At 37.6% G+C, this 20,474-nt stretch overlaps 1 protein-coding gene across 1 annotated transcript in view; it reads left to right on the forward strand.

Annotated features, from left to right (window-relative positions):
- Pkhd1l1 (PKHD1 like 1) overlaps positions 1-20,474 on the forward strand; it is a 145,187-nt gene that overhangs the window by 117,560 nt on the left and 7,153 nt on the right. The window contains exons 68-74 of the mRNA XM_028766440.1: positions 1,419-1,584; positions 4,492-4,724; positions 5,633-5,800; positions 8,334-8,491; positions 9,910-10,045; positions 12,954-13,295; positions 15,369-15,520. Of these exons, the coding sequence (XP_028622273.1) occupies positions 1,419-1,584; positions 4,492-4,724; positions 5,633-5,800; positions 8,334-8,491; positions 9,910-10,045; positions 12,954-13,295; positions 15,369-15,520 (1,355 nt within the window). The remainder of the gene's footprint in view (positions 1-1,418; positions 1,585-4,491; positions 4,725-5,632; positions 5,801-8,333; positions 8,492-9,909; positions 10,046-12,953; positions 13,296-15,368; positions 15,521-20,474) is intronic.

The raw sequence follows: 20,474 nt of genomic DNA on the forward strand, positions 1-20,474 counted from the left end.
TACTTGTACCCCTGACCCATCTTCCTAGACCTCTATTTTTTTTATAAATTATTCTATTTAATTACATCTCAAATATTGCCCCCTCCTGGTCCTCCCTTCATCCCTCCTCCCCTTCACCTTTAAGAGAGTGCCCCTTCCTGGTTATCTCCCAATCCTGGGGCCTTCAGGTCTCTGCAGGATTAGGCCTCTCCCACTGAGGCCAGAAAAGGCAGTCTTCTACTATATATGTGCCTGGGGCCTTGGACCAGTCCAACCAGACCTTTGACTGGTGGCTCAGTCTCTAGGAGCTCCCAGAGGTCCTGGTTAGCTGGCACTATTGTTATTCTTGTAGGGTTACCATCCCCTTCAGTTCCTTCAGTCCTTGCAGTAACTCTTCCATTGAGACCCCTGACCTCAATTCTATGCTTGGGTGTGGGTATCTGCATCTGACTTAGTCAGCTCCTGGGTAGAGACTCTCAGAGACAGCCATGCTAGGCTCCTGTCTTTAAGCACAACGTAGCATCAGCTACGTAGTGTCAGGGATTGGTGCCCTCCACCCAGTGGGATGGATCTCATGTTAAGCTACTCATTTGTCAGTCATTACTTCAGTCTCCTCTATTTTTTTCCTTCATTTCTTTTAGACAGGAGCAATTTTGGGTCGAAACTTTTGTAGTTGGGTTCAAGACTCCATCCATCCACTGGGGGTTCTGTCTGGCTATTGGAGGTGGTCTCTTGAGATTCCATATCCCTACTGTTGGACATTTCGGTTAAGTTTACCCACATTGAGTCCTGTGAGTTTCCCTCATCCCAGGTCTCTTGGAATTCTTAGAGATTTCTCCAGCCCTCATCAGCACCATCTGAATATTTCTATTCATTCTCCTGAACCTCTGGGCCGCTCTACTGATTCTCCCAACACCTGATCCTGTCCGCTATTCCCCTTCGCCCTCTCAGACCTACATACCTCCCTTCCTCCTCCGTTCCTCTGCCTCCCATTTGTTTTCCTTTCTAAGTAGGATTTAAGCATCTTCACTTGGACCTTACTTCTTGTTTAACTTCTTTAGGACTGCAGGGTACATCATGGGTATTTTGTGGATTTTGGCTAATATTACTTATCAGTAAGTACACCCATGCCTATCATTTTGGATCTGGGTTACCTCACTCAGGATATTTTCTAGTTCCATCCATTTGCCTGAAAAATTCATGATGTCCCTGATTTTAAAAGCTGAATTCCGTTGTGTAAATGAACCACATTTTCTGTATCCATTCTTCAGTTGCACTGAGATTCAATCCTCAACCATAAATAATGGAAGATGCTTTTGCTATATCAACCTAAAACTCCATGTTCACAGCAATGAGAAAGAATTCATTGGATAAAATAATTCTAGCCTTAAGTCTTTCTTTAGAGAAGGATAATTATTTTTTTATTATTTATGTTTTAGGATCAACATTTGTTGGATTTAAGGATGTTTGTTCAGGAGAAACTAATGTGATATTCATTACTAATCCTTTAAACGAAGATTTACAGCATCCAATCCATGTGAAGAATGTACAACTCATTGACACTGTTGAACAATCCAAAGTATTTATACATAGACCTGATATAAGGTATCATTATGAAAACTCATTATTTTCTTTATTAACTTTCTGTACTATGTTTCCTGTTAAACAGCCGAGGAAGGATTACTACATTAAAATAACTGCTACTATCTAGAAGGAAGTGATATTCATAAATATTCAGACTTTAATTTAAATTTTAGCATCCTCAGTTGTTTTCAAAACTGAGCTTTACTGCATGTGTCCTCATATTATTTTTCATGAATCATCAGTAACATCTTTACTAAAGACAAAGCACAGGGATGTAGTTTCATTTGCAGTCTGAAAGAGCAGTCAGTGGTCTTAATCCTTGAACCATCTCACCAGCCCTTCATCTGCTTTCTATATGAATGTTGCTACACTAATCATTGTAAAGGTGTAAGAGATATCACTATATCATTTCTTTCTGTCAAGTTTTGTTACTTGTTATTATCCAAATATCCTATCATAGTCACTCTAAAAATGTGCTTGGGAACTGCACATCAGTTCTTCTAATTGCAAAGACTGTAATTATATAGAAATTTGGACCTGAGACCTTTTACTTATCAGTTAGTATCAAGACATTACCAGAAAATGATTCCATAGATTTCAGGTTATAGAGTAATCTAGTTGATTCCTTATATTGTCTTATGACACATGGAACAGGAATTTAAGTGTAAGACAATATCCAAGAAAAGAAGTTTTCTGTCAGAAGTCCTTGGCCAGTGTATAAAGGAACACTGTTCTATAACTGTATAGGTATCCTCCCAGAGAAATAGTGTCCCATAAGTAGCTCAGCTTCATATTCTTTGATGTTCATGACAGCCCAACATTTACTTATTTAATATTATTGTGTTTTGATGATTCTATTCAACAGAGCCACTTCTAATTAAACAATTAACATCTGAACATCTGCTCATTTAGTGGGGATTGAAGTCTTCAGATTTTATGTATAATTTTAATGTCTAGGCCATGAAGATTGGATTGTGATTTTAGTTATCATTTCTTTAGTTTATTTCTAGTGGATATTGTTAGTATTCTCCAGTACTTCCTTGCCAAATAGTGCCTTCAAAAGCTCTAAGTGTTGATCAATAACAGACATGGGCCCTCTCTTTCACAATTGTAATTATAGAAATCACTGCATTAAAATTTATTACTACCACTCTTACAATAAAGGGAAAATAACTGACTGATTTTAGAGAATCATCTTGAGATAGCAACATCTCTACTATGCAATTCACTTTCCAAAACTTTTCATAAGATCAGAATGAAGCTTATCTGAAGACCACAGTCAGGCATGTTCTATGTTCCTTCTCTCTTTCTGTATTGGAAGGTATCCTTCTATAGCTTACACACACAAAAATATTTACCTTTCAAGGCTCTTTGGAACCTGAATGAAGATAAATCACACAGTTTGGGGGTTCCTGACCACTTTCCTTACAGGTTTGCTTTATAAACCACACTACACACACTTGAATATAAAGTACTAAAATATTTATTGAAATTCTCTAGCTTGTGTATTATAGAAACAATTGAAAATATTTGTCCCATCACAAAAAATATCAGAGAAATACTAGGTTTCACATAACAGACCCAAGATTTCCACTACTGCATTCTTGCTGGAACTCAGGGATGAAATATAGTTCTTCATTGTATACATCATAGCAACTCTAAATACTTAGCATAAAATATGAATGTGTGATGCATTGCATATTTAGCAACCTTCTGTTGGGGTAATATTTTAAAACAGCATCACCCAAACTGTCTTGTGGTATGGATCAGTCATCTTCCTGACTAGGCAAGGCCTGAGGCCACAAACTGTGGTGTGTTATCGCTGCTGCCACAACTCAGGCTGCCAGCTTAGGTAGGCCAGAACACAGGCCCTGGCACCTACTAGATGTAAACATGGGAGATGGCTCTGCCTATCTACCATGCTGTCTCCACAAGGCTGGGCTGAGCCTAGACCATCCCGCCATCCATGCGGTACCCAGTACAAATGAGACTCTAATGTTTAAGGATTATCCAATAGCTTTATATATTTGGTAATGGTCAAATAACAAGGAGCCCACACAATTAGAAGTGCTACCCAATACCTAACCTAGATATACTACCTTAGACTGCTGGCGATACGCTTACATTTACTACCATTTTCTCCTCTCTCCTCCTCCCTCTCCACTAGTTCCTCTTCTTCCTTCTCTTCCTCTCCTTACTTCTCCCACATTAGCTCCTCCCAAAATACCGAGTTTAATGTGGTGGGAAATATACTGCTACAGCCTTCCTTTATTATATTTGAGCACAATCAATTAACACTGCAAGTAACTAAAAATGAATCCAATATATCATTTTTAGATTGAACTGTGTGAGTCGTTACAATATAGTTACCTAAAGAATGGTTAAAAGCATACAGCAGAAGCATCACAATTCAAGTTTATCTGTGTGTACATAGACAAGATTCTATAAGAATATATAGCAGCCTTCAACTAGCCAAGAGTCTAAGATAACAGGTAGGAAAGTGAAATAGGCAACTATTTTTAAATATTCATATTGTCTTACAGTAAGTAGCAATTTATCATTTTTGGGAAAATTAACAAAGACTACCTGGCCAACATAGACCTTTCCATCCTGTTACAACAGAATAGCCATCCATCTGCTATATAGAGAAATAAATGTTAGTATATTGTGAATAATACACAAAGATCAGATCTATAACCATACAAAATATGGAATAACAGCATGGAGTTCTAAGTATATATCCCACATGTACAACTTGTCATTTTGAAATGTTAATAAGATCCATAATAATGAAGCAAATAAATACCATGAAAAAATCATTCTTCATTGCAATGCTAATTACATAGACTATTTTGTTCTACTAGAAATTCCTTCTAAAATAAGACTTAAGCAGCAACCTTAGCCATTCATTGTCCCTTTTCTTCCCAGCAAAGTAAACCCATCTGATTGTGTGGACATGGTTTGTGATGCCAAAAGAAAATCTTTTCTTAGAGACCTGGATGGTTCCTTTCTGGGCAATTCTGGGTCAGTGATCCCTCAAGCAGAGTATGAGTGGGATGGAAACAGCCAACTGGGAATCGGAGACTACAGAATTCCTAAGGCGATGCTCACATTCTTGAATGGAAGTAGAATTCCTGTTGCTGAGAAAGCACCTCATAAAGGTGTGTTGGATCTTATTTGATTATTAAACCTCCAGTTTATGAAGCAAAATTCATTTATTTCAAGAACTGAGTGATAAACTAACAACTTGTAGGTTCTGTTGATTGATCTCATATACAAGACAAAGACAATAGAAAGAAATTTTGCAGAGATTTCTTATCTTTTTTGTATATTTTTATTGGTTATTTTATTTACATTACATATTTTCAGATGTTATCCCCTTACCCCATCCCCCCTCCCCCGGCCCAGGAACCCCCATCCCATCGCGGATGTGCTCCTACTTACCCCCCCCACTCCCACCTCCCCACCCTCAAATTCCCCCACACACGGCGTCCAGCCTTCGTGGGAACAAGAATTTCCTCTCCCACCTATGCCCGACAGGGCCATCCTCCCCTACATATACAGCTGGAGCCATGGGTCCCTCCCTATGTGCTCCCAGACTGGTGGTTTAGGCCCTGAGAGCTCTGGTTGGTTGGTATTGTTGCTCTCCACATGGGGCAGCCAACCATTTCAGCTCCTTCAGTCTTCACTCTAACTCCACCATTGGGAACTGCGTAATCAGTTCAATGGTTAGCTGTGAGCATCCACCTCTGAATATGTCAAACTCTGGCAGACCTCTAAGGACACAGCTTTATCAGGCTCCTGTCAGCATGCACTTCTTGACATCCACATTAGCATCTATCTTTGGTGACTGTACATAGGATGGATACCCAGGTGGAATAGTCTCCAGACAGCCCCTCCTTCAGTTTATGCCCCACACTTTGTCTCCATATTTGCTCCCTTGAATATTTTGTTACTCCTTCTAAGAAGGATGGAAGCGCCCCCTACTTGGTCTTTGTTCTTCATGAGCTTCATGTGGCCTGTGAGTTGAATCTTGTCATTTATAAAATATTATTATACATATTTCTAGGGATTATTAGAGATGCAACCTGTAAATATATCCCAGAGTGGCAGAGCTATCAGTGTTCTGGAATGGAATATGCAATGATGGTAATAGAAAGCCTGGATTCTGACACAGAGACACGAAGACTTTCCCCAGTGGCTATCATGAGCAATGGCTATGTTGATCTCATTAATGGTAAGTGTTCAGTGTAAATAGACCCAGGTTAGTCAAAGCATTTATTCAATGAGTAGAACTAGGTAAAAAAAAATTACTTACATACAAATCTAGCAAATATAAAGACTTCTTTGCCTTCCATATTTAAAAATTATCTATGTGCAATGATGAGATTTGACACTTTAGCAGTTCTTCATCCAGGAAAACCAAGACATTCATTTTATATTGAGTATTTGAAGGAAGAAAAAGAGGAGATGAAGAAGAAAGAGACAAAGACAAGGAAAAGGAGGAAGAACACTTTTCTGTAACGATTGTCACCCTTTCCTTTTGTTGATAAGGATGCATAATATTTTGAAGAGAAAGATTGGCCTAAAGATCTTCAAAAATATACTTTGCCTTATATAAATTAAAAGAAAGTTTGATGATACATTATTCAGAATATGTAAGAAGGGTGTTGTGGACTTCTCTTCATTATTCTATGGATATTTAGACATACTTTGCAGCTAATAGCAGTTGTTCATATAAACATACAGCTTATGCCTTTGACCTTTGAGAATAATTTGTGGAGAACCTGTGTCTAGGCTTCTCCCATTCTGCCCCTAGATAGCTGGAGTGCAAATTGGAAGACGGTTTCCATAGAAGTACAATAGATTTTGGAGACCAAGAATTTTTCAGTTAATAAGATTAATTTCTAAAAGGTATAAAAAGCACAGGACAGGGATTCATTGTATATCCCTGAACAGTGCTGGGGCTCAAATGTTAGTCTCTCATCAAGCTTAATGCTGAAAAGGCACAGAACCTGGACCACACAGATTTCTATGCTCTGGCTGTACAGTAACGTGTTGTCAAAAACAGTGTAGAAGTCAACCAAATGGCCATTCTCTTACAAAATCTACTTTTTTTTTTAACCCATGAAAGAACCCAAAGGTACTAAATTAGAGAGATTTGAAAGTTCCACGATTTTCTGGCTCTCCCAACTTAGTTTCTGGAACCAGCAATCAATGTCAAATACAGCCTTTTCATTTGCAAAGCAGAAGTTATAGGAATAATTACAGAGAAGATGAATAATGATGAAGTAGAAGAGAAGTTTTCAAGTTGCTCTGATTTGGAATGGAGAGATTTCATTATATAAATTTTTATATTTACTTCTTCAGAAAGAAAGTATAAGTTTTCCACTTCCCACAGTGACACATCATTTCTCTTACAAATAAGTTTAACTTTAACAGTGTTGATTAATATTTAAGTGTTGAGGAGATAATACTAGTGAAAAAAACATGAATGTATTATGAAAATCGTCTGGACTTTGGGAAAATTACTCACAATAAAATTACTGAATATCACTAAAATTTCCTTTAAAATACTAATACTAAATTTTATTTCTTTTTAACATATGGCTTTTTGGCTTAGATTTTTTTTATTTTACTCACAGACATTTCTGCATGTTGGTTTTCAAAACCCACAAAGAATATATATTTAATGTAGGATTTATATTTTGTGTGCTAAGGGATGATGTTATATTCCCCTTGCTATTTAGAAGTTGATGTTGATTTAAAACTTGATTGAAATGCAGCTATAAATATTAATAAGGATTGTAAGTGAGCTAGACAATTCAGCAAACATAATGAAGGAATACATCAGGAGATTTTTGTCAGTCACATCTCATGGTTTTTTTTTATTCAAATAAAATAGAGAAATTTGCTTTGAAAGCTATGCTATACTCATTCTGAAAATGTCTAGACCTGACTAGAAAACTATCTGCTATGTCTTAGCTTTTTAGAGCATCTGCTTGATGGTAGAGTATGCTCAGATGATTTTAGTTCATTCATTATAGTAACTGTCCTGTAGTGCCTAAACAACTGTCTAACAAAAATTTACTGTTACTATTACTATAAGAATAAAGACTTGATTCAGACAAACCTGTTAGCTGGCCTTTATGTTTCAAGCTGCTGAGTGTCTAGTTACAGAGTGACTGCAAGACTAAACTGGACAATTTAGTGAAATAAAACCTATGTTGAGGGTTAATAAACAGCTAGCATGCATGAGTCCTTAGGCTCAATCTCCACAGCTCCCCCAAGTCAAATGTGTTATGAAATTTATAGTTTGACCAATAAACAAATAAACAATGGCCAAAAATAATTGATGAGTCTTCTTCAGGAATACAAATATCCACTCTTTGTTGGTAAGCTCCATCTTAAAAAAACGTATGCTAGCAGATTTGCTAGAAACAACTTCAGAAAACTGGTGAGTCTTGAATATATTACATTAGTGAATCTATAACACCAATCCTAGCTAACATATTGTTATTCCTTTAACCCCAATAAGTATCAAAGTAAGGATAATAGGAGCAAGTTGATTCCCTGCCTTCCATTTTAGCCAAAGTTTGAGAACCAGCATAGAAGTCTGGGTAGATGGCAGATAAATAGTAAGTTTAAATATTGAACTTGTATCTCAACCCTTGCCATTTACTTTCAATGTAATGAGTCTTCATATCTTGTGGGGAACAAAACAGCATTCATTAAATATGAGCAGGAACTTTAATTTTGTATGGATTTAGGCCCACAGGACCATGGTTGGTGTGCGGGGTATACATGCCAAAGAAGACTGTCTCTATTCCATGGCATAGTGGCTCTGAACAAAACGTATGAGGTTTACTTCACTGGGACCAGTCCTCAGAATCTTCGGCTGATGTTGCTTAATGTTGAACATAATAAGGTGAACCTAGATAGAAATAATGCCTTAAAGGTTGTCATAATTAGTTTCATGCCTCTAGTGATTAATTCTCTTTCCAGCTTTCTCTAATGTTGTCATCCTTCCAGCTCATTTAAAAGGATCCACTAGTGTATTAATCTGGACAAGTTTTCTCTGTATGAAAGAACATGCATGTACCGAACACTTCCTCCCAATATGACTGATTCCTGTACTCCATATATGAGGGTTGATAGTGATATCTATGATAGCATGACTAGCTACCAAGCCTGAATTTTTACACTAAAATTGTGTACTACATAAAGGTATAGACTTGCTTTTCTTATTCTTACATGTGGCTATTATGCACATACATGCCAGAAATATGTCTTTGGAATTGATTTCAGAGTTCTCAAAGTATTATTTTCAATATCTTCGATAATGTTGAATGTTACTGTAAGTAGAACTCAGCTAGGAGCATTAAATTTATTCAGACTGTCAATGGAAACAAGCATAGTACTTAAGAATAATCCCATAATTCAGACTTTTGTTTCTACACATATGAGACTTCAAAGTCCTAGAGTGTTAGGTACAGGACAACCTCTGACCAGGTGAAGCAGGTAGCAGAGGAATAATGGGATGTTTCCTTCCTCCCTCCCTCCCTCCCTCCCTTCCTTCCCAGGTGATAACACTTCCATCCTACAACTTGAGCATTATTGTTTTAGCCCTCTCACTCCATTGCATTCCTTATACAATCCACTTGTAAACCCTGATGAGTTTTCAAACATCCAACATCAGAGAACCTCTTATTACTTTTCAGTGAAACAACGTTATCATTGCCCTAGATGAAGGAAATCACCCACCAGCCCTTCTTCCTATGTCTACTCTTGCTCTCCATTGGTGGGCCCTCATCAGCCAGAGAGGAAATGTTAGGAGTCTCCTCTAGCCAAGACCAGATCAGGCCCTTCCTCTGCTTTTCATTATTTCCACACTCATCTGTGTGAAGCAGAGCCTTCACAATGACCTACAAGTCCTTCAGGGAATCTCCCATGTTTCAACTGACTTTTATGGGTCTTCCTATCAATGTTTTGTGAGACCGTTTTCAACATGGCAAATTTAATTTTGATTTAAAAGTTTCTTTTGTAATTTATTATCTTTGAAAAGAACCCTTTCTTCTGTTTAGTGTGTGATTCTTCTAATAATTTTTCTTACATTACTCCTTTCTACTGGGACTTATCACTTAGTTGCTAATTTACTATGTCTACGTGAATGGTTAGATGCAAACATATTTTTAATCTTTGTCTAATATTTGCCATAAGTTCCCTAATACTGTTTTCAATATCTTACAAAAGGTGTACATCATTGAACACAATTTTTAGAAACTAAATTCTAAGTATTCTGTTACATTACTCCAATAAAAACAGACAAATGTTTGTTTTTAACAGGTGGTTCTAGTAGGAATTTTTTTTTCCACGCTTCAGCGTTTGGACGTCTATGTGAACAATTCCTTGGTCTGTCCCAAAAATACAGCATGGAATGCCCAAAAGAAACACTGTGAACTTGGAAGGCATTCGAACACAGGTATTTCTTCAGGACAGTAAGCATAGCATTTATATAACTGGTTACTTGCAAACATTCTTTGCAATATCTCATTATGACATTATTTCCTTAGATATTGATGTATAAAAACAAAAGTATGTTTTTAGCTCTACTCAACAAAAACAAAGCTGTGATCATTTATAAAGTGCTTTGAAAGATGACTGCCAGTGAAACTCTACCTCCCTGTGCTTGAAGATAAGAGATTCTGTAACGAGCATGTTTATTACTACCTGACAAAGCTTTCCATCTATGTATATGGGGCTTAACTATTCTTGTACTCAAAAGAGATTTTGCTTGGAATTTTTACATTTCCCCCTGCTCCATTTCTGTTCTTTAGAAGTCAATGTCTGAATTAATTCTAGATATGAGACATATTATCAAGAAAGCTATCAGAATATCAACATTATTAATTAAATATGATACAATGAATTTGATTTAAATGTGATAAATGTAAAGCTTACATTTATCTACATAGCAGTATTTATAAACCAAGTATTATCCTTCTCTATTTATTGAATAAAATGGGTTGGGTTGGAGTTAGAGATAGAGTTAGGGTTAGAGGTTTTTATTCAACAAAATTCTAATACTGTTGACAGCTGACACTGTGTTCCATGAGTAAACATAGGTCATTTATCTCTGTGCTTCATGAGCTTGGCCCATCATTGCACAAACATTAACAGCAAAAGAGAAGCGAGACCTGAAAGTATAATTTTGTGGTCAGTATTCTTCATCATTTGTAAAACAAGTCTTGTTTTTACTACTGAAATATAGTCAAAGTTTCCAGACATTTTCACGTGTCTGATTCTGGACTCTAGGTCCTTTACATGGAAATCATTGTTAGCAGCAATTGTAAATCAGCAGTAACAAGCAGCTGCATGAAGTGAGGTTCGGAAAATGATGCCATTGGTTAAGGCTTCTACTTTAGTCTCCTCAGACCCCTGTAACAAAATCCTATAAACTTAAACAGCATAAGTTTTTTTTTCTTTTACTAAGCAGCACAATTCATTTATTCGTTTAATTTAATTTTCCTTTCTTTCTTTCTTTCTTTCCTTCTTTCTTTCTCTCTCTCTTTTCTTTTTCTTTTCTTTTCTTTTCTTTCCTTTTTCTTTTTTCCTTTTTCTTTTTTGAGACAAGGTTTCTCTGTGCAGCCCTGGCTGTCCTGGAACTCACTCTGTAGACCAGGCTGGCCTTGAGCTCAGAGATCTGCCAGCCTCCGCCTCCCATGTGCTGGAATAAAACACATGAGCCACCATGCTGACATGTTTTTTCTCATGATTCTAATCAGTGGTCAGATTCTGATGAGAGAGTGTTTTCCCAAACTGCAGAGTTTTCTTTCTTGCTGTGCTTTCACTCGGTGTGAGAGCCAGCTCTTTGGCCTCTTTCCCTTAAAGGTTCTAATTCCATAATGAAGTCTTCACTCACTCTTACATAAGCGCAATTTTTCCTCCAGAGAGCTCCATTTACAAACACCTTCAAACAGAGAATTAAGGCTTCAACACAGGAGTCTCGGGAGGATGTAATTCAGTTCATAGCAGTCTCAAAGCCAGAACAGACAAGCAAGGGCTTGAAAATATTGCCTACTACTTGAACGCATGCCCTTGATGATTCTACGGCAATGCCGCCTTATAACCTAACCTTCTAAATACAAATAATGGCGTCTACTTACGGCTCAGTGTTCACACAGAGTTAACTCTCTTAATGCAACAATGGTACGAAGCACTATCATTCAAAATGAGGAAAATAAGAGATATTACAATCAGCAGAATTTAATATGGAGACAAAGGGCTGGAAAACAATAGCACAGATGCCTTTTCAGAGATTAACAAAACTGTGAGTAAGTGTTATCAGATTGCTTATGAGGCTCAAACCAAAGGGCATCACATACAATCACTTCTCCAGCCAAAGATTAAAATTAAAATTAAGCATTGTCTTAGTATGAATTCATTAAAGCTTTAGCACATTGAATGCAGCATGTCGTTGTGCCACAAGCTTCTCTATATTTGAAGCTTACCTGAAATGCTCTATTATCTTGCTCTCTAGGTCCTTCATATTGTAATAATATGAAAAGGTTAATGAAGATCGATGGGACAGGCATCATTATCAGGAATATGGACTCATATCCAGTTTGCAACACAAAGCGCATTCACTAGGTTCACACAGTGAAGTACACTGTGTAGCTATATGATTTATTCTACCACTAGGATGCATGTCAGCCTTTGGAGCTTAAAATTAGAGATTTGTTACTTCTTAATTATGCTGATACTGTCACACACACACACACACACACACACACAAATATATAATGACTTCGGTTTTACAAAATCCAATTTCCAAGTAGAATTTGTTTGATTAATCATAGATTTTACAAGCTAGCATGTAATCCTATTTCATTGACTTAAGATTCCTCTGAGATGTTTCAATGGATCCCTCATTTTGATTACATGGCCTCTGTCCTCAGTAAAAGTAGAAATATTAAATTATAAATGTTCTTTTAAGAATTGGCATCTGGCACTGCATAAATTAGAAGGCCATCAAATTTATACTTTTAAATTATCAAATTCCTTCACCTGTGGCTTTGAAACTCAGAATGCATAAATAGTATTCTATAAGTACAGACCACATTCTAGGCTCACAATTAGTTTGCTTTCTCATTTATATTGTGACTATAATTTTTTTAGAAATAAATTTTATATAAAATGGCTATTAATGGCATTATTTTAAAGACTAACTTTGAGAGTTAGTTTTATAAGTAATTTTGTTTTTAATGTGTATGTTTTATGAAAATTATGAAATTGAGCTTTCTGTAGTTATAAATATTAATCACTGTGTGGCCATTATGGTAATAACAATATATTTAAATGTGCTATTTTGACCCTTTTTTCCATTGTAGAACAATCCCTTCCCAACTTGGATAGCACTGTCCCTGGTGAAAACTACTTTGATAGAACCTACCAGATGCTGTACCTTTTGCTGAAAGGAACTACACCTGTGGAGGTCCACACTGCCACTGTCATCTTTGTATCTTTCCAACTGCCAGCAATAACAGCAGATGAGTTTTTTAGCTCACACAATCTGGTTATAAATCTTGCCTTGTTCCTAAAAATACCAAGTGACAAAATCCGTGTCAGCAGAATAATAGGAGCGAGTCTGCGAAGGAAGAGATCCACAGGACGCGTTGTGGAAATTGAGATTGGGGCTGCTCCCACTCAGTTTTTAAGCAATTCTACCACAGGTATGGTTATCAGACTTTGCAACAAAGAAATGTCATTAAGTCTAAAGTCATAAATAATCCTAGCATGGCCTAGTTAACCAGGACTCAGGAAATCCTACTACCCCTATATCTAGAACTCTAATGGCCTATAAATTATTTTACTTCCCTACTTATAAAATAATAACTTGTTGAAACGCTATGGAGTTGCTTATTAATATTTTATACAAAAAGACTTGACTTAATAGGAAGTGACATCATAGTTTATTGATAAAAGGTGAAAATAGATTAAACAGTCAATTGGGACAGAGAAAACCTGTGTTTATGCTGCTGCAATTACTTCTATGATGTTGTCTGCCTGGAGTCATAGCTGACTTCCCTTCTTCAACTCTGTACTTCCTAGGACTTATATTGTCAGTATTATGGTCTCAGTGTAACTTACTTACTTGGTTCCACTTACCTGTGGATTTAGCCTAGGAATTTCAGTAAGCCCATTGTACAGAGGTAGATCATTCACCCTCTTGTAGCAATACCAGATAAACACTAGAAAATATAAGATACAGGTCTGAGATCATGGAACATAGGAACATAAGGAAAAGCAAGCTGATGTGTTTTCAAAACATCTCAAGGAAAGCCCTTCAATGTGTCCTGGAATGGATGAATCACAGACAGATATGGAGAAGCAAAAGGAAAGATGGCCACATAGTCATACAGCTTTCACATACTGTCAGGGTACCCAGGATGTACACATATGTGTTTAGCACTCAACCAGTGTCAGGCACACTAAAAAGAGATAGCATAGGTGCTAGAGTTCTCGGGTAAGGAAGAAGAAGCTTTCATTGTCAAGGCCTTCAGTGTTGAGATGGCAGTCAGCAGAAATGGAAAGAACCCACTAGCTGTACCAAAGAGGCTGAACCTGCCACTGTGCTGAGAACCAGTAAGCATACAGGGACAGAGGACACCTTGGTGCTTTCTACCATAGACCATAGAAAACTTCACATTAGAAGATCTTCTTGGAGAAGGGGTCTGGAAAGAGATAGGGGACAGGGAGGAATCTGTAAGACTCAGCCTTTATCCCAGAATTTGAGTCACATAAGCAAGCATTCAAACTGGAAAATTCTGAGTGTGGGTTCCAATGTGTCATGTAGGCTCACTGGCCAATGTTGCCTAGCACACGAAGCTTTCTAATTTATTCTTAATGGAAGAAACTCAGTGATTTCTTCCCAAAGGCATGGCTCAGGATGTGGAAGGTGTCAGATTTTTTTTTAAGTTGCAGTATCTTAAAAAACATCCTGGCTACAGTGGTTTTCTAAAAAAAAAAAAAACAAAAAAAAACAAAAAACGCGCTAACTGCAATGTATAGAATAACGTGGAAACTAGAAATTCAGTTTTAAATCTATTTTCATAACCACTAATTTTGGCTAGGATTTTGACAATAAGGACAAAGAGTTGAAAACTACCATATTGTTAGATATGATATGGTAGAGAAGTGGAGAAGAAATCAAGAAAAAGTATCAGACTGACAAAAGGAATATGGAGGTACTAGTTCATAAAGTAGCAATCCTTGTCGGGGGTGCAGTGGGTTTAAGAGGAAATCTCAGGTCTACCATGAAAGGAAGAGAGAACGGAAAACGTATGCAGTCTGAAAAACAATCTTCAAAATTGCCAGATGTCCAAAGAAGGTAACGGGTTGTTAGGAACCTGACAACTTTAGCAAGTTATTAATGCACATACTAATAATGGGGCGGAGTTCTAAAAATATTCTAGTCTGAAAAAGTAATGTGTTGTGACAGTAAAGGCTAATAATACTTCACTTCAACGAGTGACATGAGGAAGTTTGAACCAAGAGATACATTCTCTCATATACTTTCAGTCAGTGTGTGTGAGTACCTTTATTTTTTCCTGTCTTAAATTCTCTATTAGAACATTCTCTTGAGTTCTTCTTTTCCCCAGAGTTTATTAATATGACTCTCTTATCATTTTGGGCTACTAAAGTCTTAGTAGTCTATGTGATGAAGAATACAAACAAAACTTCCCCATGTCATCACAAGTCTATGTTCTTATAATCCAAATGGCCTAATGATTTCTTCCCTGTAGGTCAAATGCAATTGTCTGAGCTCCAGGAAATTACTGACTCTCTTGGACAAGCTGTCGTCTTAGGAAAAGTTAGTACTATCCTTGGATTCAATATTTCTTCCATGTCTATTACCAGTCCTATCCCCCAACCAACTGATTCTGGCTGGATTAAGGTAAGAACACACAACTAGAATAAAATCCTATTTTATTTTTTTAAATGGAAAGATACTGTTAATTTGGTTTTGTCCTGGACTATCTCATTTTCTCCATCTATGGTAATTGAAAGGTTTGCTGAATATTGTAGTCTGGGTTGACACCTGTGGTCTATTAGAATCTGCAAGACATCTGCGCAGGCCCTTCTGGCTTTTAGAGTCTCTGTTGAGAACTCAGGTGTAATTCTGATAGGTCTGCCTTTATATGTTAGTTGACATTTTTCCCTTGTAGCTTTTAATATTATTTCTTTATTCTGTATATTTAGTGTTTTGATTATTATGTGGTAGGAGGATTTTCTTTTCTGATCCAATCTTTTTGTGTTTTGTAAGCATTATGTATGTCCTTTTTAATTTTTTTTTTATTTTTACTATTTATTTATTTATTTATTGGTTTGGGAATTTTCCATCAGTAATTTTGCTGAAGATGATTTCTGGGCCTTTTGACTGAGAATCTTCTCCTTGTTCTATTCCTATTATTCTTAGGTTTTGTCTTCATAGTTTCCCAAATTTCCTGAATGTTTTGTGTCATGAAGTTATTAGATTTTCCATTTTCTTTGACTGATGTATTAATTTCTCCTAGCGTATCTTCTACACCTGAGATTTTTCTCTTCCATATCTTATATTCTTATATTGATGATGCTTGTGTCTGTAGTTCCTGTTCTTTTTCCTAGGTTGTCTATCTCCAGGATTGTCTCAGTTTGTGTTTTCTTTGTTTCTGTTTTAGTTTTCAGTTCTTGGACAGTTTTATTTACTTCCTTCACCTGGTTGTATACTCCTGCATTTCATTAAGGGATTTATTCATTACCTCTTTAAAAGCCTTTATCATCTGTGTAAGATTGGATTTAAGGTCATCTGAGTTAGGATATCCAGGGCTTGCTATAATAGGATGGCTAGGCTCTGGTGGTGCCATATTGCCCTGGCTCTTGTTGATTGTGTTCTTGTGAAGTCCTCTAGCCATCTAGATATCCCTGGTGCTGACTGGATGATCCTGACACCAGCAGAATTCCTTGGGAAATCAGGGAGATCAGTGGGTCAAACAATGGAGATATCTCACAACTTACCTGCGCTGGCTGTGCTCCAGACAGACCCAACTAGCAAAGCATTGGTGGGAAAGGGTTACAAACTGGTTGTGCCTGGGTCGTCCACAGGCCTCCCTGGGGAAGCAGGATCTTTTGGGGTCTCACAAGACTCCTTAGTGGCAGAGTGAGCCCTGAGCCAGATAATGGAGATCAGGGGTCCACATATGTGCAACTCACCTCTGCTATTTTATTTTATTTCAAATGGTGGATTTTTTTTTAATAATTAAAATCCTCTTTATATTTCACAACAGAAATTTAGATAGCATGTCTTTCTAATTCATTTGTATGGGCTACCTAAAATGGTAATAATGTAGCTTAAGAAATAAAAAAAAATTGATAGCTGGGATATGGCTCAATGAGTCAGAGTTCTTACAGTGCAAGCATGTGTCTTAGTTAGGGGTTTTATTTCTGTGATAAAAGATCATGACAAAAACCAACTTGGAGCTGGGGGAATACATTATTTCAGCATATGGTTGTAGTCTGTCAGGAAGGGGAGTCAAGCAGGAACTCAAGGCATAAACCTGGAGGCAGGAACTGAAACAGAGGATACAAAGGAATGTTGTTTACTGGCTTGTCCTCATGGTGTTCTCAGTATGCTTCTTTATACAGCTCAAGGCCACTATCCACAGTGAGCGGAGTAGCTCCCATGTCATTCATTAATCAAGAACATTCTTAACAGATATTCTTTTTTTTTTCATTTTTTATTGGATGTTTTATTTACATTTCATATGTTGTCCCCTTACCCCATTCCCCACCAACCCAGGAACCCCCATCCCCTCACCCCTCCTCCTTCTTCTCTGTGGATGTAACCCCTACCTACCCCCCCACTTCCACCTCCCCACCCTGAAAATTCCCACCCCTTGGGGCATCCAGCCTTCATGAGGTCAAGGATCTCATCTTCCACCTATGCCCAGCAGGGCCCTCCACTCTTAGTTATTCAGCTGAAGCCCTGGATCCCTCCCTAAGTGCTCCCAGGCTGGTGGCTTAGACCCTGGGAGCTGTGGTTTGTTGGTATTGTTGCTCTCCTCATGATGCCGCAAACCCTTTGAGCTCCAATGGTCTTCATTCTAACTCCTCCATTGAGAACCCCATTATCAGTTCACTGGCTAGTTGTGAGCATCTGCCTCTGAATATGTCAGACTCTTGAAGACCTCGGAGGAGGCATCTATATCAGGCTCTTATCAGCATGTACTTCCTGTCTTCCACATCAGCATCTACCTTTGGTGACTGCACATGGGATAGATACTCAGGTGGAATGGTCTTCAGACGGCCCCTCCTTCAGTTTCTTTCCCTCACTTTGTCTCCATATTTGCTCCCTTGAGTACTTCGTTGCTCCTTCTAAGAAGGACCGAATCACTCCCACTTGGTCTTCCTTCTTTATGAGCTTCATGTGGCCTGTGAGGTGCATCTTGGGCATTTCAAGGTTCTGGGCTAATATCCGATAATCAGTGAGTAAATACCATGTGTGTTCTTTTGTGATTGGCTTACCTCACTCAGGATGATAATTTCTAGTTCCATCCATTTACCTAGGAAATTCTCAAATTCATTGTTTTTAGTAGCTGAGTAATATTCCATTGTGTAAATATACCACATTTTTTGAATCCATTCCTCAGTTGAAAGACATCTGGGTTCTTTCCAGCTCCTGGCTATTATAAATAAGGCTGCTATGAACATAGTTGAGCATATGTCCTTGTTATATGTTCGAGCATCTTCTGGGTATATGCCTAGGAGTGGTATAGCTGGACCCTCAGTTGTGCTATGTCCAATTTTCTGAGGAACCGCCACACTGATTTCCAAAGTGGTTGCACCATCTTGCAGTCCCACCAACAATGGAGGAGTGTTCCTCTTTCTCCACACCCTCGCCAGCGTCTACTATCACCTGAGTTTTTAATCTTAGCCATTCTGACTGGTGTGAGATGGAATCTCAGGGTTGTTTTGATTTGCATTTCCCTGACGACTAAGAATACTGAACATTTCTTCTCGGCCATTGAAAATTCTTTGTTAAGCTCTATACCCCATTTTTAAATAGGGTTATTTGGTTGTCTGGAGTCTAATTTCTTGAGTTCTTTGTATATTATATTAGATATTAGCCCTCTATCAGATGAAGGATTGGTAAAGATCTTTTCCCAATTTGTTGGTTCTCATTTTGTCCTATTGACAGTGTCCTTTGCCTTACAGAAACTTTGCAATTTTATGAAGCCCCATTTGTCAATTCTTGATCTTAGAGCATATGGCATTGGTGTTCTGTTCAGGAACTTTTCCCCTGTGCCCAAGTATTCGAGGCTCTTCCCCACCTTCTCTTCTATTAGTTTCAGTGTATCTGGTTTTATGTGGAGGTCCTTTATCCACTTAGACTTGAGCTTTGTACAAGGAGATAAGAATGGATCAATTTTCGTTCTTCTACATGTTGTCCTCCAGTTGAACCAGCACCATTTGTTGAAAATGCTATCCTTTTTCCACTGGACAGTTTTAGCTCCTTTGTCAAAGATCAAGTGACCATAGGAGTGTGGGTTAATTTCTGGGTCTTCAATTCTATTCCATTGATCTTCCTGCCTGTCTCTGTACCAATACCAGGTAGTTTTTATCACTATTGCTCTGTAGTACAGCTTGAGGTCAGGGATGATGATTCCTCCAGAAGTTCTTTTATTGTTGAGAATAGTTTTCGCTATCCTGGGTTTTTTGTTATTCCATGTGAATTTGAGAATTTCCTTATCTAACTCTGTGAAGAATTGAGTTGGGATATTAATGGGGATTGCATTGAATCTGTAGATTGCTTTTGGCAAGATGGTCATTTTTATTATATTAATCCTGCCAATCCATGAGCATGGGAGATCTTTCCATCTTCTGAGATCTTCTTCGATTTCTTTCTTCAGAGACTTGAAGTTCTTGTCATACAGGTCTTTCACTTGCTTGGTTAGATTCACACCAAGGTATTTTTTATCAATAAAACCAGGAGCTGATTCTTTGAGAAAATCAACAAGATAGATAAACCATTAGCCAGATTAACCAAAGGGCACAGAGACAGTATCCAAATTAATAAAATCAGAACTGAAAGGGGAGACATAACAACAGAAACTGAAGAAATTCAAAAAATCATCAGATCCTACTACAAAGGCCTATACTCAACAAAACTGGAAAACCTGGATGAAATGGACAATTTCCTAGACAGATACCAGGTACCAAAGTTAAACAAGGAGCAGATAAACCATCTAAATAGTCCCATAATCCCTAAGGAAATAGCAGCAGTCATTAAAAGTCTCCCCACTAAAAAAAGCCCAGGACCAGATGGTTTTAGTGCTGAATTCTATCAGACCTTCAAGGAAGACCTAATACCAATTCTCTTCACACTATTCCACAAAATAGAAACAGAAGGAACACTACCCAATTCTTTCTATGAAACTACAATTACACTCATACCAAAACCCCACAAAAACCCAACAAAGAAAGAGAACTTGAGACCAATCTCCCTTATGAACAGCGATGCAAAAATACTCAATAAAATTCTAGCAAACTGAATCAAAGAACACATCAAAACTATCATCCATCATGATCAAGTAGGTTTTATCCCAGGAATGCAGGGATGGTTCAATATTTGGAAATCCATCAATGTAATCCACTATATAAACAAACTCAAAGAAAAAAACCACATGATCATCTCACTGGATGCTGAGAAAGCATTTGACAAAATTCAACATCCCTTCATGATAAAAGTCTTGGAAAGATCAGGAATTCAAGGCCCATACCTAAACATAGTAAAAGCAATTTACAGCAAACCAGTAGCCAACATCAAGCTAAATGGAGAGAAACTTGAAGCAATCCCACTAAGATCAGGGACT

The sequence above is a fragment of the Grammomys surdaster genome, unplaced genomic scaffold (assembly GCF_004785775.1).
Source record: "Grammomys surdaster isolate TR1022 unplaced genomic scaffold, NIH_TR_1.0 63, whole genome shotgun sequence".
NCBI classification, from domain to species: domain Eukaryota; kingdom Metazoa; phylum Chordata; class Mammalia; order Rodentia; family Muridae; genus Grammomys; species Grammomys surdaster.